The sequence below is a fragment of the Myotis daubentonii genome, chromosome 12, assembly GCF_963259705.1.
Source record: "Myotis daubentonii chromosome 12, mMyoDau2.1, whole genome shotgun sequence".
In the NCBI taxonomy this organism is placed as follows: domain Eukaryota; kingdom Metazoa; phylum Chordata; class Mammalia; order Chiroptera; family Vespertilionidae; genus Myotis; species Myotis daubentonii.
Window position 1 is genome coordinate 38,366,365 of NC_081851.1, and position 24,784 is coordinate 38,391,148.

At 40.9% G+C, this 24,784-nt stretch overlaps 1 protein-coding gene across 5 annotated transcripts; it reads right to left on the minus strand.

Moving 5' to 3' along the window:
• Positions 1-11,655: 11,655 nt before the first annotated feature.
• LOC132213254 (U4/U6.U5 small nuclear ribonucleoprotein 27 kDa protein-like) lies at positions 11,656-20,069 on the minus strand. 5 transcript variants are annotated; one of them, XM_059659541.1, is made up of 7 exons: positions 19,871-20,065; positions 18,178-18,298; positions 17,412-17,503; positions 16,162-16,241; positions 13,670-13,728; positions 12,930-13,175; positions 11,656-12,088 (listed from the first exon to the last, which is right to left on the minus strand). In XM_059659541.1, the coding sequence occupies exons 1-6, from the start codon at positions 19,986-19,988 to the stop codon at positions 12,974-12,976; spliced, it is 672 nt and encodes a 223-aa protein (XP_059515524.1). In that variant the 5' UTR covers positions 19,989-20,065; the 3' UTR covers positions 11,656-12,088; positions 12,930-12,973. The 5 variants fall into 5 exon arrangements, with proteins under 5 accessions (XP_059515524.1, XP_059515522.1, XP_059515527.1 ...); XM_059659539.1 differs by having other exon boundaries at positions 17,400-17,503; XM_059659544.1 differs by lacking the exon at positions 12,930-13,175 and having other exon boundaries at positions 17,400-17,503; positions 19,871-20,067.
• Between the last annotated feature and the right edge of the window lie 4,715 nt (positions 20,070-24,784).

Sequence of the window (24,784 nt, forward strand, 5' to 3'; positions counted from 1 at the left end):
CGCGTCTAACGAAGTGCGGCTGCGCAAAGCCAGCCCAGCATCAAAGGGCCCACTGGAGCGGGGAGATGCGGCTGAAAACCAAGTTGTTACTTCCGCTCTTCCAGCCCCATTTTCGCCGAGGCTTTTGTTTCACGGTGGGCATTAAGGTGTGCTAGTTGATGTTGTTATAGAAATCCGGAAAAACCCATATACCCACCACCCTAACACAGTTTTCTTTCCGCCACTTATCTTGGCAGTTCTTGTTAAATGCACAAGACTTTTCATATCAAATCAATTCTAAACTGCAAGCAGTTTAAGCCCACACCGGGAAGCACCAGGGTGGGTCAGGAGGCAGGGGGAGCCAGGGGAAAGCATGAGAGACATGATTGTGGTTTTTGCAGGAAGGAATGGGAGAGACAGGGCGAATTTATGATTGGCGAATTTGTATAATTTCAGCGGGTTTGGGGATATAGAGGCTGTGCATGTTTGTTTGGTACCTGGCCCTGGAGTCATTAGGGCAGAGGAATGTTGCCTGGCTTGTGAAAGTTTGGTAAAGAACGTGGTTGGAGGATATAGGCTAACAATTGAAAGGCACTCTCCCAAGAGTCCAGGTGTCAAAACATGAGAAAGTAAAATAAAAAGGCATGAGCAATACAATTATTCAAAGGAACATTTATTGCACACCTGCATACCAGAGGATTAATAGTGAAAAAGGCATACCTACTCTTGAGTAGACTGCTGGCCACTGAGGGATACAAACTAGTAAACAGAGTGAATGTGCATTGATGGGGAAAAACATTATGAGGGCACATAAGACCGGTACCTAACTGGTTTTGAAGGAGAAGGTTGTCAAGAGAAGTTTCCAGAAGGAAATGATGTCCAAACAAGACCTTAAGGATGAGTACAAATTAGCTAGGTGAGATGGGGTGACACTTGTTGTGGTAAAAGGTAGAACAGGTTGTCAAGGCTGCAAATGCAAGAGTAAGAATGAGCTATGCAGGGAAATAAAAGTATGGAAGCCACTTGGGAACAAGGAGTAGAAATCTAAAGACACAGCTAGAATAGACTGGTAAACTATGGCAGCTATCCTGAGACAAAGGATGGGAGGGAATCAGATTGAGTTCATTCAGAGAACACTTGAAAAATGTAGAGGCTTCACTGGGGGGAATATAATATGTGGCTGGTTCAATAATCTAGATTGGAAATTACAGTGGCCTATAGTAGAATGCTGTCAGTAGGTAGGTATGGTGGAACGTGCTAACACTTGATAAACAGTTGGTGAAACCTGAATAACTTGGTGATGTTTAGATGCAGAGGATGAGGGAATTAGAAGATTCAAGAAAGACAGACATCCAGGTTTCAGGTTTGTGGAACTAGGTAGATGGTAGCATCATTTGCTAAGATAAGGCATGTAGGATAAAATCTGGGGAAAGAAGATACCTTCACATCAGGACAAGGTAATTTGAGGTGCCATTTTGAACACCCAAGAGGAGATGCCGACTAGGTGTGTTTCTGGAATTCAGAAGTAAGATCTATGCTGGAAACACAGAAAAATAAATCATCAGAATACAGATGTGCATTTGAAGCACAGAGAGTGCATGAACCCACCCACCTGGTGCAAGCTCAGGAACAAGGGCCTGGAGATAGCCAGAGGAAGAACCCACAAAGACTAAGGAATGACCAGAAAAAACAGGAGGAAAACGGGGTGAGTGTGGTATCAGAGAAGTTTAAGAGAAGGCTGCTTTTTAAAGGCGAATAAAGTGGTTAATTTGAAATGTTAGTTAAAAGGAGTGAAAAAAAAAATTCCAAACACATGGAGACTAATAGTTTGCAAAAAAGTCATTGTTGACTCTGGAAGTTTTAGTGAAGTTGAGTTGTGGATGGCTTTTGAAGTGAAGACAATTTGGGGAATCCTTGGAGTTGGGTGATGTTGGGCAAATCATATAGTGGGTAGAGGTAAATGTGTGACTGACGGTTTTTCAAAGATGGGAGAATCTTACATCCACTCAAATATTGGTGTGAATGAGTCAGAATAGAGGAAAAAAGAAGAGAAATGCAAAAAACCAAAGGATTAAATTCTATAAAGGGGATCAGTCTTTGCCAATAAATGGCTCCTCCCCTTTAAGATGTGGGATAGAAATTGGGTTCTGCTAGGGCTTTTCTATGTACTGATCAAGTCGCCCTCTCTTAGGATCTACATTACCCAGCACTGTATATCTTCAGCATTGTATCTGGAAGAAAACCCTCTATATTTCCAATACATGGTTTGAAGTTCTCTCATTCTAAGGCCATTGAGATAGAATTTGAGTGCGGAGGTCAACACTTGTGATCATATTTGTGTGTTTCTTCCCCAACCAACCAGATTTCCTCAATAAAGCCAAACTGTGTTTAAATTTTGTGTACCTTATGTAAGAATCAACATGAACCATCTGTGATTCTCTGCAAATGTACTATCTCTAGCTTTTGTTAAATTTTGTTTTACTTTTGCAGTCCTATTTCAGATAAACCTTTACAAAAGTATCCTACTTTACCATTCCATATGGATGCCTGCTATTGAGTCAGTAATTTCCCCCTAGTTAGATGTAGTCTGACCACTAGTTAGCAGTGATTGATGTTGTTTGAGACTTTGCTTTTTTACATCTGTACCCTGAACTTTGGGAAGAATTTCAGGCTCTGGTTGGGTAAAGAACTGTACTATGCCTTAAAAAAAAAAAAAATGCCACCAAGCAATTAGATCCACATTGCTTGAAATATGACTTAACATATCATTTTAGGTGATTGGCAAATCATCACCTAATTTGTACTCTGGCTCTATTATCTTTACTGTTCTTTACATGGGTTCACCTTTAAGGGAATAAAACCTTTGACATGGTTTTAATATTGACACTCCAGCATTCTAGACCAAATCTATCTGATAGAGCTCTTTCTGCAATGGGCATATTCTATCTGCACTGTCCCATATGGTAGCCAGTAGTTCCGTGTGATTACTAAGCACTTGCAATGTGCTTACTGTGACTGAGAAAGTACATTTTATTTTAATGAACTCAAATTTAGATACCCACAGTGAGTCTTGGTAACCCTGTTTTTACATGTGATGTCACAAATTGTTCAGTAAACATGGTAATAGTATTCAAAGGCTTGAAATTCAATAAGATGTTAGCTGCTAAACACTTGCTAAAAAAGCTAATGACTACCATTGTTCATTTAATTTTGGCTTGCTAAGTTTCCAGCCATCCCCTCAATTTTGTGAACCTGATTTAATGGACTTCAATTTAGTGGACAAAATTCTGGTCCATATGTCATATGTGAAAAGTAACACTCTGTTAATTTTAAAATTCTTTTTAACCAAGATCTGCTTAAAATTAAATTAACGGATTCTTCTATTTTTAATTCACTGTTAATTTTTATTTTTTGGTAATCTTTGAAGATATTTTTTCTATTGATTTTTTTAAAAGAAAAATATTTTTTTAATATATTTTTATTGATTTTTTACAGAGAGGGAGAGAGATAGAGAGTTAGAAACATCGATGAGAGAGAAACATCGATCAGCCGCATCCTGCACATCCCCGACCGGGGATGTGCCCGCAACCCAGGCACATGCCCTTGACTGGAATTGAACCTGGGACCTTTCAGTCCGCAGGCCGACGCTCTATCCACTGAGCCAAACTGGTTTCAGCAAAAGAAAAATATTTTTATTAATTTCAGAGCGGAGGGAGAGGGAGAGATAGAAACATTGATGGGAGAGAACCACTGATCAGTTGCCTCTTGCACGACCCACACTGGGGATTGAGCCCGCAAACCGGGCATATGCCCTGATTGGGAATCAAATTGTGACTTCCTGGTTCATAGGTTGACTCTCAACCACTGAGCGACGCCAGCTGGGGTCACTGTTATTTTTAACAAATTTTAGGGAAAAGGCCATATGTTGGAACACTAGTAATTTTGCCAACATAAATAAATATTACATATGTACAACTATATTCGACATATTTAACTGATGTTCTAATATACATTAAGCCACACCCCAGTTATGTGCATTTATTTACTCCTGGTAACTGGTGAATGCATGCATTTACTAGACCTATTCAATATAAATTTAAAATTACTGCAATACATATAGAAAACTTTACTGTGATATTTAACTTTTCATACAAACTTAATTTTAATTACACAAATGTATTTACACAAGTAAAAATAGGTAAGCTAATTAATGTTTTAACATATACATTTGGAAAACCTACTTTATTGTAAAATAGACTAACAGATACCTTGCCTGAATTATTAGTCTGTTAGGTTATTGAGGTTTTACTGTACTGTCAACAATAAAAAATAAATGAAAAAATATTTAGTTGTAAAATGATCCTACAGCGTATTATTTGCATTTTAAAAATCCCAATGTATTTTCCTCATTTTGAACTCTTTGTTACTCATATGCATGCACAGATAAAGGTCTGAAAAGATACGGTGCAAAGAAAGGACAATAGGACCAGGATGAGGGGTACTGTGCAAATGGGATTTACCTTTGTCATAATGTTTTAAAATTTTTACAGGGAAAATGTGTCTAGCCCTAGACGGTTTGGCTCCATGGATAGAGCATCAGCCTCAGACTGAATGGTCCTGGTTTCGATTCCAGTCAAGGGCACGTACTTCAGTTGCAGGTTCCCCGCCATGGTTCGAATGCGTGCAGGAGGCAACCAACTGATGTCTCTCTCATACTGGTGTTTCTCTCTGTCTCTCCCTCTCCCTTCCACTCTTTCTAAAAATATCCTCGGGTAAGGATTAACAAAAAGAAAATGTGTCTATTACTTAGGTAAGTGAAGGTTAACATAAAAATGAAGGGAAGTGGCCAAGTGAAAAAAGGTCACAAAATCAACAGATATTGACTGCTTTACTCTGTGCCAGTCTGTGTGGTGCTGGGTCTACAGTAGCAAACAAGACAGAACTACAGAGTAACAAATGAATATAGAGTGTGTCAGGCAGTGAGAAGCTATAAGGAAAAGGAAAGTTTGCAGAGCATGTGGAAAACTGAACCCTCATACATTGCTGGAGGGAATATAAGAGAATGTAGCCGCTTGGAAAGCAGTTTGACAGTATTTCAAAAAGTTAAACAGAATTATTTTGTGGCCCACTGCCATTCCACCTGCAGTTATACACCCAAGAGAATAAAAAACATATTCATACAAAAACTTGTATAAGAATGTCCGTATTGCCGAAACCGGTTTAGCTCAGTAGATAGAGCGTCGGCCTGCGGACTGAGGGGTCCCGGGTTCGATTCCGGTCAGGGGCATGTACCTGGGTTGCGGGCACGTCCCCAGTGGGGGATGTGCAGGAGGCGGCTGATCGATGTTACTCTCTCATCGATGTTTCTGACTCTCTATCTCTCTCCCTTCCTCTCTGTAAAAAATCAATAAAATATATTAAAAAAAAAAAAGAATGTCCGTATCAGCACTATTCCTAATAGCCAAAATGCCCAGCAATTGATACATTATTAATAAAAATGTGCTGTGATAGAACAGAATATTATTCAACCATAGAAAGTGACAAAGTACTGATACATGTTATAGCATGGATGAATCTTGAAAACATTATGCTGGAACAAACCAGACACAAAAGACCAAATTATTGTGTAATTCCATTCCATGAAATATCCATTTATATGAAAATGTCCACATCAGACACATTTTTAGAGACAGAAAATACATTAGTGGTTTCTGGGGTGGGGAGGGATGAGGAATGACTATTAAATGGGTGCAGTTTATCTTTGTGGTGATGAAAATTTTTTTTGGAATTCTGGTGATGGATGCATAAGTCTTGAGTATACTAAAAACCACTGAAATGGTATACTTTAAGAGGGTGACTTTTTTCTCAATTACTAAAAAAAAAAGTAAAGCAGGATAAAGGGAAAGAGGGGAGGGGGATTTCATATGTTGGACAAGGTATTCAGGAACGACCTTATTTTAAGCAGAGATCCAAACATAAAAAGAAGCTACCCAGGTAAAATCGGGAAGAGGGTATTTGTAGGGGAGGAGGAACATTCCAGGAGGAACAAGTGGGAAGACTCTTAGGTAGATGCACACTTGTTCTGAAGAAACAGCAAGGAGGCCAGCAGCGTGGCTGAGTGCAGCAGGATGAGGGGGAGGCTGTGGGATGACAGGGTACAGTCTTCAGGCTTGTGGACACAGTAAGAACTAGACTTATTCTAAATCACAGAAAATTACCAGAGGCAGGAGCAACACGATTTGATGCACATTTTAAAAGGTTCACCTCGGCTGCTGGATGGAGGATAAACAGAGGGAGCAAGAGAAGGGGAGTTATCAGGCCACTACAGTAGTCCAGGCAAGAGCGATGGCTTAGGTTATATAGGTTATAAGTTTCAACATGTCTCAAATCACTACGATGTATATTTGCAATGCCTTATAATTTCATGTCAATTACACTTCGATAAATCTGAAAAAATTAGACTGAAGCCCTGGCTGGTGTGGCTAAGTGGTTGGAGCATTGGTCCATGAACTGAAGGGTTGTGGGTTCAATTCCCAGTGAAGGGAATGTTTCTAGGTTGCAGGCTCTAGCCCAGCCCCTGGATGAGGTACATTTGGGAGACAACCAAGTGATGTCTCTCTCTCACAACGATGTTTCTCAAGAGCGCGCACACGCACACTCCCCCCCCCCCCCCCTTATTTCTCCTGCCCTTCCACACTCTAAAAATCCTTGAATGAGAATTAAGGGGAAAAAAGTGGGTTCAAAATATACTCTTAGGATCAAAAGAATTGGCCAATGAATCAGATATGGAGCACAGGAGAAAGAGAGGAGTTAAGGATGACCCTAAGGCTTTTGGTCTGACCAAAGAAGTGAGTGAAGGAGCCAGCCATTTACTGAGATAGGAAAACCTCAAAGAAGGCTGGGCAGGGAAATGAGAGTTCAGTTAATTTTAAATTTGAGGTGCCTAATAATCTAGGTGCATATACAAGCCTGGAATTCAATAAAATGGTCAAGCTGCAAGTATAAATTTGAGAGCCATCACTAAAGATTTTGAAGTCAAATAGAGTTCTCTCTAGTCTAGGGATTGAGCCCTGAAGCATTCATAACATTTAGATACTTGAAAATACATTTGGCATAATTTATGCCCATTGAGGGGCAGCAACCTGTTATATAATCTGATAGATAAAACTCTTCAAACGAAGACTTCTCTTAGGATCAGAGGTGTCTTATCTTAGGTTTTGAAAGATTCCCTCCTCTATTTCTTTGGTGTTAGTTGATGGAGCATGAACCTATTGACCTACCAGATAATATCAGGTTATTTATTTACAAACTATGCTACCTTGAGGATCTCAAGTCAAATTTCCACAGACACCACACTAAGATAACAATCCAGACCTGTAATTTAGTTTGGGTTATATTTTATCCTGTAATTTTTAGCTTCCATATTCAAACTATTGGGTATGCACATATATGGTCAGAAAGAGTCCTTGTTATGGATAATTTAGAGATACATGAGTATTTTGGTGAGTGGGGGTTTGGGAGTCTATTTAGCTCAGCTTGCAAAAAGTCCAAGCAAAATAATCTAAGGCAGTGACACTCATGCAATGGGTATTACAAGTTGTGCAGCTAATGTAGCACATTCAAATATTTAAGCACTGAAGGCAACCTGTAGTATAAACACCAATAATTTCTGCCTTTATGGTCTGAAAAGCTTTCTCACCTGAGAAATGGAAATAATAATACCTGCTGTATTACATAGAGATTAAATGAACCAAGGTGCTCTGTACACTGTATTATGCAATGCAGTCATACTACTATTTTCTTTATATGGAATAACCTGCCAGGAAAGCTTTTAAAGACCTACAATACCTCTGGACAGTGTGGCTCAGTTGGCTGGGCATCATCCCGTGCACCAAAAGATTGACCGTTTGATTCAGTCAGGGCACATGCCTATATTTCAGGTTCAATCCCTGGTAGGGGGAGTGCATGAGGCAGGTGATGAGTGTTTCACTCTCTCATAGATGTTTCTTTCCTTCTTCCTTATCTCTCTCTAAAAATAAAAAAAAAATTAATTAAAAATAAAAAAATTTAAAAAGAACTATACTAGGTGGTCAAATCTCAGATGCCATGAAGAATTAAGACATAATATCAGCCAGGCCAGTGTAGTTCAGTGGTTGAGACTTGACCCATGCACCAAGTGGTCAACCAATTTGATTCCCAATCAGGGCACATGCCTGGGTTGCGGGCTTAATCCCCAACATGGGTTGTGCTGAAGGCAGTCAGTCAAGGTTTCTCTTCGATGTTTCTATCACTATCCCTCTGCCTTCCTCTCTAATATAAACAAAAACACTTATATTAGTCCTTTTAAAATATATTTTTATTGATTTCAGAAAGGGAGAGGAAGACAGGACAAAAGCATTAATGATGACAGAGAATCATCTATTGGCTGCCTCCTGCACGCCCCACAATGGGGATCGAGCCCGCAACCCTAGCACATGCCCTGACAGGGAATAGAACCATGACCTCCTGGTTCATAGGTCTTACCATGCACTGAGCCACTCTGGTTGGGCTCAATAAAAGTATTTTTTTTAATATATTTTATTGATTTTTCACAGAGAGGAAGGGAGAGAGATAGAAAGTTAGAAACATCGATGAGAGAGAAACATCGATCAGCTGCCTCCTGCACATCTCCCACTGGGGATGTGCCCGCAACCCAGGTACATGCCCCCGACCGGAACCGAACCCGGGACCCTTCAGTCCGCAGGCCAACGCTCTATCCACTGAGCCAAACTGGCCTCGGCTCAATAAAAATATTTAAAAAGACAAAACAGCCCAGCTGGTGTGGGTCAGTGGTGAACATCAATCAACCCAGGCACCAAGAGATGGCTGGTTCGATTCCTAATCAGGGCACATGCCTAGGTTGTAGGCTCAATCCCCAGTAGGAGGCAACTGATTGATGTTCCCCTTTCATCAATGATTCTCTCTCTCCCTACTCCTATCCTCACTTTAAAATATCAGTAAAAATATATATTTTTTAAAAAGACACATAAAATCATGTACATACAAGGATAGTGATTATAGAATTTTTTAAAATAGTAAAAGAAACAACTTGAATATCCATCAATGGGGCATTAGTTAAAGAAAATTATAGTCTATCATTAAGTGGACTATTTAATTGGTGCCCTTAAAAGGAAGGAAAAAAAAAGCCTTGGCCAGTGTGGCTCAGTTGGTTAGAGTTTCATCCCATACACAGAAGGGTCGTGGGTTCGATTCTAGGTCAGGGCACATATCCAGGTTATGGGTTTGATCCCCCATTGGGCACATATGGGAAGCAACCCAACTGATGTCTCCCTCACATTTCTCTCTAAAAATCAATGAAAAAACCCCTACCAAATTCTTGGGTGAGGATTAACATTAAAAAAAAAAAGGCAGCAGAGCCCTGGCCAGTTTTACTTAGTGGTTAGGGCACTGGTCCTTGAACCTTGAGTTTGATTCCCAGTCAAGAGCACGTACCTCGCTTGCAGGTTCTATCCCTGGTCCTAGTCAGGGCGAGCATGGGAGGCAACCAGTTGAGTCTCTCTTACATCGATGTTTCTCTCTCTTCCCCCTTCCCTCCCTTGCACTCTCTCTCTAAATATCAATGGGAAAAATATTCTTAGGTGAGGATTAAAAAAAAAAAAAAGGCGGCAGAACTTCCAGTCAAGATGGTGGAGTGGGTAAATGTGTTCATCTCCTCCTAGGACTACATCAAAATTACAACTAAACTATAGAACCATCATCATTGCGAACACACTGAAAACTAGCTGAACAGTCTTATAACTAAGGATATACAGAAGAAGCCACATGGAGACTGTGAATTGTATTAATATCTCTTGGACTTTCTGGAATAAAGCATATTTCATGATTAAAAAAAAAAACAAGACAATATTTCCTGTACCTCTAAGAAACAGTGTTAAGCCCTAGCCAGTTTGGCTCAGTGGACAAAGCATCGGCCTATGGACTGAAGGGTCCCAACTTTGATTCCGGTCTAGGGCACATGCCTGGGTTGCGGGCTCAATCCCCAGTAGGGGGTGTGCAGGAGGCAGCTGATCAATGATTCTCTCTCTCCCTTTCTCTCTGAAATCAATAAAAATATTTTTCTTTTTTTAAAAAGGAAGAAACAATGTTAAGATTTACAAGTAAGTGAAAAAAGGTTAGGTGCAAAATAGTGTGTAAAATGTGCTTACATTTGAATAAGAAGATGCATTGTGTACATACAGAATATCTCTGAAAGGATACACAATTAGTTCATCCCTATGTCCTTTGTGCTGTCCAAATTACGTCCCAGGTGTTTGTATTACTCAGAAAACCCCACAAAAAACAACCAAAATTTAAAATATAACCAGAGCCTCAAATATCATGCAGATGGGAAACAGAATGGGTAATGGTTATTATCTTCAATATTAAAAGAGCATCCTTCAAATAAGAAAAAGAAAAGCTTGCCAAAACACCAATGGATTCAAGATTTGAAATTAGCACTTTACAAAAGAAATATATTTGGCAAACATGTTTTTAAAATGTTCTTTCTCCTTAGAAATTAAAAGCAAATACCATTATTTTACTTATCAGATTGGGAGCTTTAAATAAATTATTATGGCCCTGGCCTCTGTGGCTCAGTTGGTTGGGCGTCATCCCTAGCAACCAAAAGTTTGCTGGTTCGATTCTGTCAGGGCACATGCTGAGCTCGATTACCAGTAGGAGGTGTGCAGGAGGCAGCTGATCCATGTGTCCCTTTCCCATCGATGTTTCTCCCCCCGCCCCCACTTCTTCCTCTCTATAATACTGGTGGGAAGGCTCATACTTTACTGGTCAGAATCAGTTGTTACCTTTCTAGCCATATATATGTATCAAAACCCTTAAAACATGCACATACACCCCTTTATCTCACATCTAAGAACTGAACCTGAGGAAATAATGCAACAAGTACAAAAAGATCTATGTAACAGGGATACTACTTACAGCAAATCATGGGAGGGAAGCTAATGTTCACCCAGTAAATAATTAATAATATATTATGGTACAACCAAGTACCTCCTAAAAGCTAAATTTCCAAAGAATATGTAAGAATATTAAAAAGATATTCACAGCACAGGATTAGCAAAAGAGAACTGCATTCTGATCTCATGGTTGGGAGTAAGAAATATACACCCATTAGATCCTGGAAAGATATATACCAAAATATTAACAGTTTCTGGGGTAGGTTTTACAGGTGATTTTGGCTTTTCCTTTACTGTCTGGTTTCTTCTGTTGTTTCTTTCTTTTTTTAAAATAATAAGTAAGTATTGCTTTTAAAATGGGGGGAAAGCCCTGCCGGCGTGGCTCAGTGGTTGAGCATCGACCTGTGAATTAGGAGATCACGGTTCAATTCCTGGTCAGGGCGTGCAGGAGCCTGCCCAACAGTGATTCTCTCTGATCATTGATGTTTCTATCTCTCTTTCCTTCTCCCTTCCTCTCTGAAATCAATAAAAATATATTTTAAAAATAAAATGGGGGTAAATAAATGATATTGAGGGGAAAAACTAAGATACACAAATCCAGTTATGCTTTTTCATTCTTCTAATTTTTTAACTAAGAATCATGACATCTAAATCTATGTATGAAAAAAGGAAATTTATAGGGTGATACTTTCATGTAGTAATACTATATGGTATTATAAAATACAAGAGGGTAGAAATATCGCTTTATTTGAGAAGCTTACATCCAAATTACTTTTACGTGTTTTAAGAAGTCCTATCAAGCACCCAAGAAGAAAACATATACAGCTTCCACAGGAATAAAGACGAAAAAAGAAAAAAGAAAAAAAAATGGGGTTGATGATTGCCCCAAATGATACTTCCTAAAAGAAAAAAATGAAATATTTAACATTTCTTCTTTTGAGGCAAGGTAAGCGAACTGCACACATCACAGGTAAAATTTTCTTACTTTACAAAGGACTGCGATCCTGTTTTGATGCATATGAAATACAAAAAACAAAACAAAATCCACTCTTCTGATCAAGATGAAGGAAAAAACAACCATTCTTCAACATTTCAATTCTCACGCAATGAAATCCAAAGGTCTGTTGAATCCACCTTTGCAATTCATGTCCTGCCTATGACAAGAAGAAAAAAATTCCATGTTTATTTTTTTTAAAAATTTCTGGACTCCTCTTATGAAAAAATAATCATGGCCCTGGTCAGGTAGCTCAGTTGGTTAGAGCATCGTCCCTATATGCCAAGGTTGAGGGTTTGATCCCTAGTCAGGGCACATACAAGAATTAATCAATTAATAAGTGGAACAACAAATCAATGTCTCTCGCTTTTTAAAAAATAAAAATAATAATCACATGCTTTAGAGATTACACCTGAATTGCCTTTAAGATGGCAGAGGATAGGGTAAGAAGTATTCAAGATTATTTAATGTACAGTAAGATGATATTACTTCACTTTCGAAATAAGCAAAAGTATTTTAGACTACTTACTGTAAAATCCAAATAGAAGTATAAAAATATTCTTTCATAATTATTTGGGAAGATTCCATAGACTTTAAAAATATCAATTCAAAAATATATTTATTTTAGGTAATACTAAACACTTATTTTAAGGAAATAGTGCAGAGCTCAAAACAGGTACTTGCCAAGTAAATCGGATTGCATACTGGTTTTCTCCATAACACTTTATTTGAAGATAACTTTACAAAGGAATGTCAATAATGATTCTGGTTCCTTAACTCACCAGCATTATCAAATCACATTATTCATATTCTAAATTAATTGGAATGTTAGCCTTTTATCAGTGATAAAGTAGAGAGAAAGGCAATGTTTGAAGATGTCTTCCTGACTTTCTAATTCATTAGGAATTCAGTAAGATTTTAAGTATGAATTGGTTTGTCCTGTGGTATTAATAAAATGTTTCCACTTAACAGAAGAATGTATTTACAGTTAAAATCCTTACATAATCAATCTAGGTGAGTAATTCAGGAGAGATCTACTTTAAATCTATAATTTTAGCCTTGGCCGGTGTGGCTCAGCTGAATGAGCGTAGTCCCGTGAACTGTGGTGTCTCCGGTATGAGTCCCGGTCGTAGCGCATGCTTGAGCCGCGGTATCGGTCCCTGGTCGGGGTGCGTGAACGATACCGCCTATCATTTCTCTCTCGTGCTTCTCTCTCTCTCTCTCTTCTCTTCTCCTCTTCTCTCTCTCTAAAGTCAGTAAAAAAAAGATTTAAAAGAAAAATATTTAATTATAATAAAAATAAACTCTAAAGACTTTTTAAAACTCACGTTTTGAAGAAAGAACTACAGTGGGGCCTTGACTTACGAGTGTCCCGACTAACGAGTTTTTTGAGATACCAGCTGTCTCTCAGTCCGATTTTTTGCATTGAGTTGATAGAGTAATTTGAGTTAACGAGCTCCTTAAAGAGTTTGGTCTCGGAACGAATTAAACTCGTAAGTCAAGGCCCCACTGTATCTATACAGTTCTAAACCATTTAAGCTCACTACCCTTGTCTATAATAGCTATTAGTTTACCTATGAATTGGAAATTAAAATCCAGATCATAAGCAAGGAAGATTAAAACAAGGGACTGTATGGAAAATTGCTACATTTCTTACAAACACAATTATTCTATAACAAATTCTTTCCAAAGGACATAATTTATACATTGGTTCAAACACAGAAATGGGGATTATGCGTACCTGTATTTCTGAGATATATTTACGGCATAGGCATTTACACAGCCAACCAACCTTTTTCCCTGGAGAAAAGCAATAAACAAATGATAAAAACAGGAAGGATACATTAAATGCCTTGATCAAAAGAACTGGATCCTACAGACAGACTTACATGGCAAGATGCATCTAAGAATGAGGTAGCCCAATGAGAGAGAGAATTTTCAGATCCTGATGATATCCCATGAGCTCCCAAGTATTACAACTCTGTTCACTTTTTTATAGTCACATGTAAACAAATAATATTCAAAACAATATTCATAGTTAATGTATTTTTTACAAGAATAGTCTATTTTTAGAGAGTGAGGAAGGAAGATAGAAACATTAATGCTCCAGCAGGACACCGATCAGCTGCTTTCTGCACGTCAGAAAGGAACCTGTAACCCTGCTTGTGTCCTGACCACAATCGAACCAGCAGAGGATGATGCCCACTGAGCCACTCCAGCAGGCCTTACATTTTTCACTTCAAAACAGTCATGCCTCAGTACTCCTCTTAATTTATACATTGTCATTAAAACACACACATGGCCTGTCTGGCTCAGTGGACAGAATATCAGACTGGACTGAAAGGTCCTGGGTTTGATTCCAAACAAACCTAGGTTGCATGCTTGATCACTGGCCCTGGTGGGGCCTCTCCTCACCCTTCCACTCTCTCTAAAAGTCAATGGAAAAAAATATCCTTGTGTCAGGATTAATAAAAAATAATAAAAAAATAAAACACACACACAAAACACACAAATATGTGAGCCCTACACGATCACATCAGTTAGAAACTCCAAAAGCATGTGAAATTACCCTACTTTCACAACTCACTATTTTTTTCAATATTCTCAATTTCCATTTATGGAATTAAACAGATATAAAAGAAAGTTTAAAAAATATATTCTCTCTCCAGCCCAAACCGGTTTGGCTCAGTGGATAGAGCGTCGGCCTGCGGACTGAAGGGTCCCAGGTTCGATTCCAGTCAAGGGCATGTACCTTGGTTGCAGGGATATCCCCAGTAGGGGCTGTGCAGGAGGTGGCTGATCGATGTTTCTCTCTCATCGATGTTTCTAACTCTCTATCTCTCTCCCTTCCTCTCTGTAAAAAATCAATAAAATATATTTAAAAAAAAATATATATGTATATATTCTCTCTCCACATATACTTCCTTCTGTCTATCCTTACTAGCTCCCTCAATCCCCCTCCTCCCGCCCGTTTCCCCTCTCCAACACTTCTTTCCCCTATTTCTCTTTACCCGTCTCCCTATTCCTCTACTCTCTCCCCTCACCGTCCCTATAATCCCTGACTTCAGCTCCCTGTCCACAATCCCTCCCCTTTCCCTTATTCTTTCCAGTATTATAGCATTCACCTCCAAATCACTCCTCTCTGAGCTAAGAGATATGTGTGCAGCTATCCAATGTCATCTCTATCCGGCAGCTGAGTTTTCTTCTGTTTCACAGCACTTCCTCTTCCCATTATCCTTTCTTGGTTAACCCTGCCACCCAGGCTTTCAGCCTGTCACCTCAGTCATCACTGACTGCTCACTCCCACTACTACAAACTCTGGCTCCTAAATGCTTCTCAATATTCCTGATCTTCCTCTCAGTTCATGTCTTCATCATCTTTCACCTGCATGACTCAGCAGTTCTCCCTGCCTCCAATCAAATGCCTCCCATCTGTGCTCCAAGGCTGCCCTAGGTCATCTGTCTAAAACACACATATAATCCTATCACTCTTGAGTAGTTTTGGTTTTTTTTTAAATCTTTGCTATCTCTTACCATCCAAAGTATCAACTCTAAATTCCTTAGCATGACAAAGGGCAGCAAAAGTCCGCTATGGCCGAAACCGGTTTGGCTCAGTGGATAGAGCGTCAGCCTGCGGACTGAAGGGTCCCAGGTTCGATTCCGGTCAGGGGCATGTGCCTGGGTTGCGGACACATCCCCAGTAGGGGATGTGCAGGAGGCAGCTGATCGATGTTTCTCTCTCATCGATGTTTCTAACTCTCTCTCTCTCTCTCCCTTCCTCTCTGTAAAAAATCAATAAAATATATTAAAAAAAAAAAAAGTCCGCTATGATTTGCTTTCTACCCCTATTTCCAGCCTCATTGTAGTCAGTGGCCCATCAGCATCTTTTTAACAGCCACTGAATTTGAAATCCCCACCATACACTATGCTACTTCATGTCTACAGGGCATTTTCATGAACTCCTTCTTCTACTTAAAATGATCTTCCTCTTCTTTGTACTGGCCCTTCAAGATCTAACTCGACCTTATCCCAGGCAAACACTCCCTGGATTCAATGGCGCCTCACTGCTTCCTTCTCTGTACCCTCAAACCGCTTCACACAGACAGTTACTGTCTTTTAACTGAATAAACTTGTATCAATTACACAGGCAATAGAAAAAGAATATGGAAAAATAGGACAGTCATAATGGATTAATTCAAATCAGAATGCTTAACTGGCTTCAAGTTTTACTTACTTTTGTTGAGTCAAAGGCGGAAAATCCCATTACCTTCATCATTTCTATTTCTTCTTCTGTTTTGCCCTCTAAATCTTCCTCTGCAAAAATAAGAGGTAATTTTTAAAACTCTATCATTTTATATATTAAGGGAATGGTGGCACTAGATTAATAGTCATTCCATGTTACCAGCAGAAGACATATAAAACAATCAGGTAGCCCTAACCGGTTTGGCTCAGTGGATAGAGCGTCGGTCTGCGGACTGAAGGGTCCCAGGTTCGATTCCGGTCAAGGGCATGTACCTTGGTTGCGGGCACATCCCCAGTAGGAGGTGTGCAGGAGGCAGCTGATTGATGTTTCTCTCTCATCGATGTTTCTAACTCTCTATCCCTCTCCCTTCCTCTCTGTAAAAAATATATTTAAAAAAATACACCCCAAAACAATCAGGTAAAGACTTGAGTCTAACAAAAAAAAATTTCTCTTCAATTTGGGCAGAATGTAACTTGAAGTGCAAGGAAGGAATGTGCTCTCCACCTTCCAACAGAAGAAACTGCTTAAAAGGACATGTTGAAGCCATTAGGCAGGGCCACCTTTCATATCAGACATGACACTTGTTTTGAAGGTACTTCCAAAATAAAACATGCTCACATGTCCTTCCCACATCAGGAGCACCATAGATAACCAGGAACTCACTAAGGTATAATTAAAACAAAATCTCAAACCATGCTAATTGACCCTCACACTGTCGCAAAGATGGCGGCACCCACAGCCAATTAAGGAGGAAAGATGCTAATTGACTGCCCTGCCCTCTAAGATGGCGGTGCATAGTCCCCTCAGCCCCACTGGGGCAGCAGGTCCACAGTGAGGCAGGGCCCGCCCCCAGGCAGGTCTGGCCTAGCCAGGTGCCTGCCTCTGGAGTCCTCCAGTCCCTTCAGCCCCCCAGCCCCCAGGGCCAGCCCGAGGTGCAGGTAACCAGGGTTGGCTGAGGCTTGCGCTGCCAGCAGTGGCAGCAGCAGAGGTGTGATGGGGTGTCACTTTCCCCTGATCGCTGGGTCACCTCCTGCCCCCGAGGGCTCCCGGGCTGTGAGAGGGGGCAGGCCGGGCTGAGGGACCCCCCTCCAGTGCATGAATTTCCATGCACCGGTCCTCTAGTATGCAATAAACACTATAAACAATTTAATACTTTTATAATGTTATCATGCCTGAAGTTATCTAAACAAGGCTGCACTCTTCCTACAGTTATTTTCTAATAACATTACCAGTTATCTGACGTTCTTTGCTCTTTGTTTCTTTCTTTTCCTCATCTCTTCTTTCTTTCAGTCGAGAAGGAGAAGGAGATGTGGATCTATGTCGTCTTGGGGATCTAATATTTAATAAGTAAACATGTCAGAAACACAGACATACCTGGTCACTGTGTCAATCAGCACAGATATGCATGAGTGCCTGAAAGGTAAAGGCTGAACAAGAGCCAGGCTGCCGAGAACCACGAGCCCATTTCCTATAGAAGAATAAGCTAGAAGGTTCTGCCTACCCCAATTGTTAGCAAAAATACAGTCTTGCTAGTATAGCTAGGGCTAAAAAATGTTCTGCAAGGCAGAAAAATGTAACTAAACAGTTTCTAACAACTGCACATAAACACAAAACGTTGACTTAAACAGCAATGGATGCTTATTAGGAAATCACAAGTTCATTCTAAGGTACTTCCAAGATCTCACATTTTTTATTACATACTTGAATAAATCTTTATCACCAAAAAGTCAATAAAAACAAAACAAACACTTATTTCTTATTTTTGCCAAGCATCATGTTAAGTGCTTTTTTGGCATTATTTCTCATTTACTCCTAAAGGCAACTCTAGGAGTGGAGACTTATTAACCCCATTCACCCAGGGAAATGTTAGGTTGAGAATAAGATGGGCTTAAGTCCCCCCATTTCATGGCATTGTAAATGGCCTTATAAGTGATGAAAACAAAGTAAAGGGCAACAACTAGTTTCTCTGGGACTCGTGGTAAAGCTCTGCCCATGTTCCGCACTTACCTGGAGCGTCTTCCATGTGGGGACCCAGAGCGGCTCCTTCTCAGCTCTCTCTCCCGGGACCGAGACCTTTCCTGGCGACTGGGTTCTTTCTCCGGTGAAGTGGACGGGGACCGCTTATGTTCTAACACAAGGAACAAAAATTTACCTCAAATAATTAGAGCTGGGCTGTCTCATAGGAATATAATGCAAGCCATTTCTAGTAGTCACATTAAAAAGCAAAAGCAGGTGAAATTAATTTTACTAGAATGTTATTTGACTAAATATATATATTTCCAAACTATTATCATTTCAAAAAGTACTCAATATAAAAAAATTGACATTTTTAGATTTCTTTGTACTAAATTAAGGAAATCTGGTGTGTATCCTACAATTAAACAGCACTTCTTAATCCTGATTGGGCACATCTTTATTCTGACTGGGATCCTCAATAACCATATGTGGATGCCGGCCCCATTTAACTTTAAAGAAAATCACGTCTTGACAAGTTGAAGGTGGTAAAAACCACCCAGGGGCAGAACCGAGGGTCTAAGTCAGAGTACACGGCTCTGCCTCACTTATGGGGCTGGGGATCAGGAGACCTTAGGGGGTGACTTTTCTGGATGGAAAATTCTAAATATGAATTTCCAACCCTGGCCGGTGTGGCTCAGTTGGTTGGGCTTCCTATGTGCACACCAAGTTTGCGGGGCTGATTCCCAATCATGGCCCATGCCCAGGTTGCCAGTAGGGGACATGCAGGAGGCAGGCAAATGATGTTTCCCTCTTTTAAGTCAATGTTTTCCTCTCCCTCTGTCTTCCTGCCTTTCTTTCTAAAAATAAAAATCAATAAAAATATTTTTTAAAAAAGATCATGCCCTGGCCGGTTTGGCTCAGTTGGTTGAGCGCATCCCATGCATCAAGAGGTCACTGGCCCAATTCCAGGTTGGGGCACATGCCCAGGTTGTGGGCTCCATCCCAAGTAGGGGGCCGTGCAGGAGGCAACCAATCGCTTTTTCTCTCACCCTCTCCTTTCCTCTCTCTCGAAAATCCATAAAAATAGACCTGGCCGTGAGGCTCGGTTGGTTCAGCGTCATCCCATGCACCGAAGGTTTGCTGGTTCACTTCCAGTTTGGAATAAAGAGTCGATTCCCATTAGGAGATAGGAGGGGGTGTGCAGGAGGCAGCCAGCAGGTGTTTCTCCCTCTCCCTTACTTTCTCAAATCAATGTAAAAAATTAAAAAATAAAATCAACAAAAACATATTTTTCAAAAATATACATTTCCCTATTATAATAAGCTGGAAAAGCCGAACATTGAGCACTCAAGTTACAGGCGGTATCACGTGCTGAGCGCTGTGGAAGGTGCCATCATTGCTCACATCAGTGTTTAAAGCTAGGTACTATTACCCCCAACGTCTAATTCCGGAAAGGCTGGATGGCTGCACATGGTCACCCTAGAAATTAAATGAAGGGACCGTGGTCTGATTCTAAATTACCCACTCACAACGTTTTTAAAAAGTTACGACTGGAGGCTGATAAAGAACGAAGCTTCAGTTTAGAAGGGGAAAAAAGAAAAAAGCCTGCTTTGGAACCGGAGGGCGGAGGTGTTCGTTGCCCATCCACACCCACCCATACGCCGCTCGCCTCCTCAGGCGTAAAGGGCCTGCATCTCCGCGGCCCTCGCACAGAAAATAAGGGGGGATAGGAATCGCCTCTTACCGAGCCCCAGACCCTCCAAATTGCTTCCAGACTCACCCCCCTGAGGGGAGCGGGAGCGGGAGCGGCTGCCGCTGCGACTGCGGCTGCGACTGCGGCTTTGGCTGCGGCTGCGATCCATTTGGAAGGCTCCTCTACCTCACAACGCCTCGGAAACGACTGAGCAACAACTTCCGTCAGGGCCGGAAGTGCGCTTTCACTGCCGACTGGAAAACGTTGAAACGACGCGCAAAGGTTCCGGAGTCTGAAGAAGTGCGGCTGCGCAAAGCCAGCCCAGACTCAAGGGGCCCACTGGAGCGGGGAGCTGTGGGGGAGGACCAAGTTGTTACTTCCGCTCCTCCAGCCCCATTTTCGCTGAGGCTTTTGTTCTGTGGTGGGCATTAAGGTGTGCTAGTTGATGTTGTTGTAGAAATCCGGAAAAACCCGTATACCCACCACCCAAACTCAGTTTTCATTCCCCCATCACCATTTATTTTCGCAGTTCTTGTTAAGTGTACAAAATATTTCTTTAAAAAGTATTTTTATATATTTCAGAAAGGGAGAGAGAGAAAGAGAGAGAGAGAGAGGACATAAACAATGAGAGAGAACCATTGATTGGTTGCCTCGTGCATGCCCCACAACTTGAGATGGAGCCAGCAACCTGGGCATGTGTCCTAATCTGGAAACAAACTGTGATCTTCCCGTTCATAGTTCTATGCTCAACCACTTAGCCACATGCACAAATTATTTCATATCAACCCAATTCTAAAATGCATTCACAAGCAGTTTAAGCCCACACCGGGAAGCAGGAGGGTGGGTCAGGAGGCAGAGGGAGCCAGGGGAAAGCATGAGTAAGAAACCTGATTGTGCTATTTGCAGGAAGGAATGGGAGAGGCAGGGTAAGCGGGTTAATCTGTGGTTGTCGAATTTGAATAATTTCAGTGGGTTTGGGGATGTACGGGCTGTGCAGGTTTGGTACCTGACTCTGAAGTGATTAGGTTAGAGCAGTGGTTCTCAACCTTCCTAATGCCGCGACCTTTTAATACAGTTCCTCATGTGGTGACCCCCAATTTCATTGTTACAAATTGAACATAATTAAAGCATAGTGATTAATCACAAAAACAATATGTAATTATATATGTGTTTTCCGATGGTCTTATGCGACCCCTGTGAAAGGGTCGTTCGACCCCCAAAGGGGTTGCGACCCACAGGTTGAGAACCGCTGGATTAGAGGAATGTTGCCTGGCTTGTGAAAGTTTGGTAAAGAAGGTGGTTGGAGGATATAGGCTGCCAATTGAAAGCACTTTCCCAAGGCCCCACGTGTCGAAACACGAGCAAATAAAAGAGATAAAAAGGTATGAGCAGCCCCAGTTGATTTGGTTCAGTGATGGGTCCCAGGCTTGATTCCGGCCAAGGGTATAGGAAGCAGCCTATCAATGATTCTCATCATTGATGTTTCTATCTCTCTCTCTCCCTCCCTCTTCCTTCTTCTCTGAAATCAATTAAAAAAATTTTTTTAAAGGCATGTGCAAAACGATTATTCACACAAACATTTATTACACACCTGCATACCAGAGGATTAATAGTGAAAAAGGCATACCTGCTCTTGAGTAGACTGCTGGCCACTGAGGGATACAAACTAGTAAACAGTGTGAATGTGCATTGATGGGGAAAAACATTATGAGGGCACATAAGACCGGTACCTAACTGGTTTTGAGGGGAAGGGTTGTCAAGAGAAGTTTCCAGAAGGAAGTGATGTCCAAACAAGACCTTAAGGATGAGTACAAATTAGCTAGGTGAAATGGGGTGACACTTGTGGTAAAAGGTAGAACAGGTTGTCAAGGCTGCAAATGCAAGAATAAGAATGAGCTATGCAGGGAAATAAAAGTATGGAAGCCACTTGGGAACAAGGAGTAGAAATCTAAAGACACAGCTAGAATAGACTGGTAAACTATGGCAGCTATCCTGAGACAAAGGATGGGAGGGAATCAGATTGAGTTCATTCAGAGAACACTTGAAAAATGTAGAGGCTTCACTGGGGGGAATATAATATGAGGCTGGTTCAATAATCTAGATTGGAAATTACAGTGGCCTATAGTAGAATGCTGTTAGTAGGTATGGTGGAACGTGCTAACACTTGATAAACAGTTGGTGAAACCTGTATAACTTGGTGATGTTTAGATGCAGAGGATGAGGGAATTAGAAGATTCAAGAAAGACAGACATCCAGGTTTCAGGTTTGTGGAACTAGGTAGATGGTAGCATCATTTGCTAAGATAAGGCATGTAGGATAAAATCTGGGGAAAGAAGATACCTTCACATCAGGACAAGGTAATTTGAGGTGCCATTTTGAACACCCAAGAGGAGATGCCGACTAGGTGTGTTTCTGGAATTCAGAAGTAAGATCTATGCTGGAAACACAGAAAAATAAATCATCAGAATACAGATGTGCATTTGAAGCACAGAGAGTGCATGAACCCACCCACCTGGTGCAAGCTCAGGAACAAGGGCCTGGAGATAGCCAGAGGAAGAACCCACAAAGACTAAGGAATGACCAGAAAAAACAGGAGGAAAACGGGGTGAGTGTGGTATCAGAGAAGTTTAAGAGAAGGCTGCTTTTTAAAGGCGAATAAAGTGGTTAATTTGAAATGTTAGTTAAAAGGAGTGAAAAAAAAAATTCCAAACACATGGAGACTAATAGTTTGCAAAAAAGTCATTGTTGACTCTGGAAGTTTTAGTGAAGTTGAGTTGTGGATGGCTTTTGAAGTGAAGACAATTTGGGGAATCCTTGGAGTTGGGTGATGTTGGGCAAATCATATAGTGGGTAGAGGTAAATGTGTGACTGACGGTTTTTCAAAGATGGGAGAATCTTACATCCACTCAAATATTGGTGTGAATGAGTCAGAATAGAGAAAAAAGAAGAGAAAGGGAAAAAGCAAACGATTAAATTCTATAAAGGGGATCAGTCTTTGCCAATAAATGGCTCCTCCCCTTTAAGATGTGGGATAGAAATTGGGTTCTGCTAGGGCTTTCCTATGTACTGATCAAGTCGCCCTCTCTTAGGATCTACATTACCCAGCACTGTATATCTTCAGCATTGTATCTGGAAGAAAACCCTCTATATTTCCAATACATGGTTTGAAGTTCTCTCATTCTAAGGCCATTGAGATAGAATTTGAGTGCGGAGGTCAACACTTGTGATCATATTTGTGTGTTTCTTCCCCAACCAACCAGATTTCCTCAATAAAGCCAAACCATGTTTAAATTTTGTGTATCTTATGTAAGAATCAACATGAACCATCTGTGATTCTCTGCAAATGTACTATCTCTAGCTTTTGTTAAATTTTGTTTTACTTTTGCAGTCCTGTTTCAGATAAACCTTTACAAAAGTATCCTACTTTACCATTCCATATGGATGCTTGCTATTTTTTTTAAATTTACTTTTATTGATTTTAGAGAGGAAGGAAGAGAGATAGATAGAAACATCAATGATGAGAGAGAATCACTGACAGGCTGCCTCCTGCATGTCCCCTACTGGGGATCAAGCCCACAACCCAGGCATATGCCCTTGGCCAGAATTGAACCTGCGACCCTTTAGTCCGCAGGCCAACGCTCCAACCACTGAGCCAAACCTAGGCTAGGGCGATGCTTGCTATTGAGTCAGCAATTTCCCCCTAGTTAGGTGTAATCTGACCACTAGTTAGCAGTGATTGATGTTGTTTGAGACTTTGCTTTTTTACATCTGTACCCTGAATCTGGGACAAATTTCAGGCTCTGGTTGGGGAAAGAACTGTACTATGCCTTTAAAAAAAAAATGCCACCAAGCAATTAGATCCACATTGCTTGAAATATGACTCAACATATCATTTTAGGTGATTGGCAAATCATCACCTAATTTGTACCCTGTCCCTATTATCCTTACTGTTCTTTACAGGGTTCACCTTTAAGGGAATAAAACCTTTTAATATTGGTTTTAATATTGACAGTCCAGTATTCTAGACCAAATCTATCTGATAGAGCTTTCTGCGATGGGCATATTCTATCTGCACTGTCCCATATGGTAGCCAGTAGTTGCGTGTGATTACTAAGCACTTGCAATGTGCTTACTGTGACTGAGAAAGTACATTTTATTTTAATGAACTCAAATTTAGATACCCACAGTGAGTCTTGGTAACTCTATTTTTGCATGTGATGTCACAAATTGTTCAGTAACAATGGTAATAGTATTCAAAGGCTTGAAATTCAATAAAATGTTGGCTGCTAAATGCCGGGAGCCGGTCCATCCTTGCTGTTTCAAGGGACCTGGCATATATGGCATACGGTTCTTAATATGTTTGCTCACCTTCTTGGCGCTGTGTTTTAACCAAGGTCACCTCTCTGAGAAAGGTTGAATCCCCAGGTAGGGATTTTCCCCTGAAGTTAGGGAGGGAATAAAACCCCTCAACTAAGTGCCAGGCGGGTAATTAATCCCTTTAACTACAAACAATCATGCTTAAACTACATAATCTTTTCTCCCTGGAATGGAGATAAGAAACGCCCTAACCTTTGTAATAGAGATTGATAGGATTGAGTCAACTGGTATAAATACAGATGTAACAAGACAGAAAGAGAGAGAACTCAGAACACAGAACTCATGAGACAGAACTCAGAACAAGACAGCAAGAGACAGACCTCAGACAGGGCTTGGAAGACAGGACCAAGAGAGACAGAGCCTAGGCACAGAACCTACACAGAACGTTCTCTAGAGACAGAAGAACTTCGCTGGAGAGAGCATGCCTGGACAGGGACTGGCCTCAGAGCCTGGAGGCAGAGCCTGGCGAGAGAGCATGGCAGGGGATCCTGGACTGAACCTGACTGCAGAGGTTGGCAAGAGAGCCTGACTAGAACCTGGCGACCAAACCTGGCTGGAGAAGTCTCTGTGTCATTCCTTCTTCGCCGA

Coding starts and splice junctions, on each gene's coding strand:
- LOC132213254 (XM_059659539.1), bottom strand. CDS start 19,988: ATGGATCGCAGCCGCAGCCAAAGCCGCAGTCGCAGCCGCAGTCGCAGC. Junction 18,299..19,870: donor TTTGGAGGGTCTGGGGCTCG/GTAAGAGGCGAT, acceptor TCCTTGTGTTAG/AACATAAGCGGTCCCCGTCC. Junction 13,176..13,669: donor AATATATCTCAGAAATACAG/GTACGCATAATC, acceptor TACTGACTTTAG/AGAGAGAGAAGAGGAGAAGA.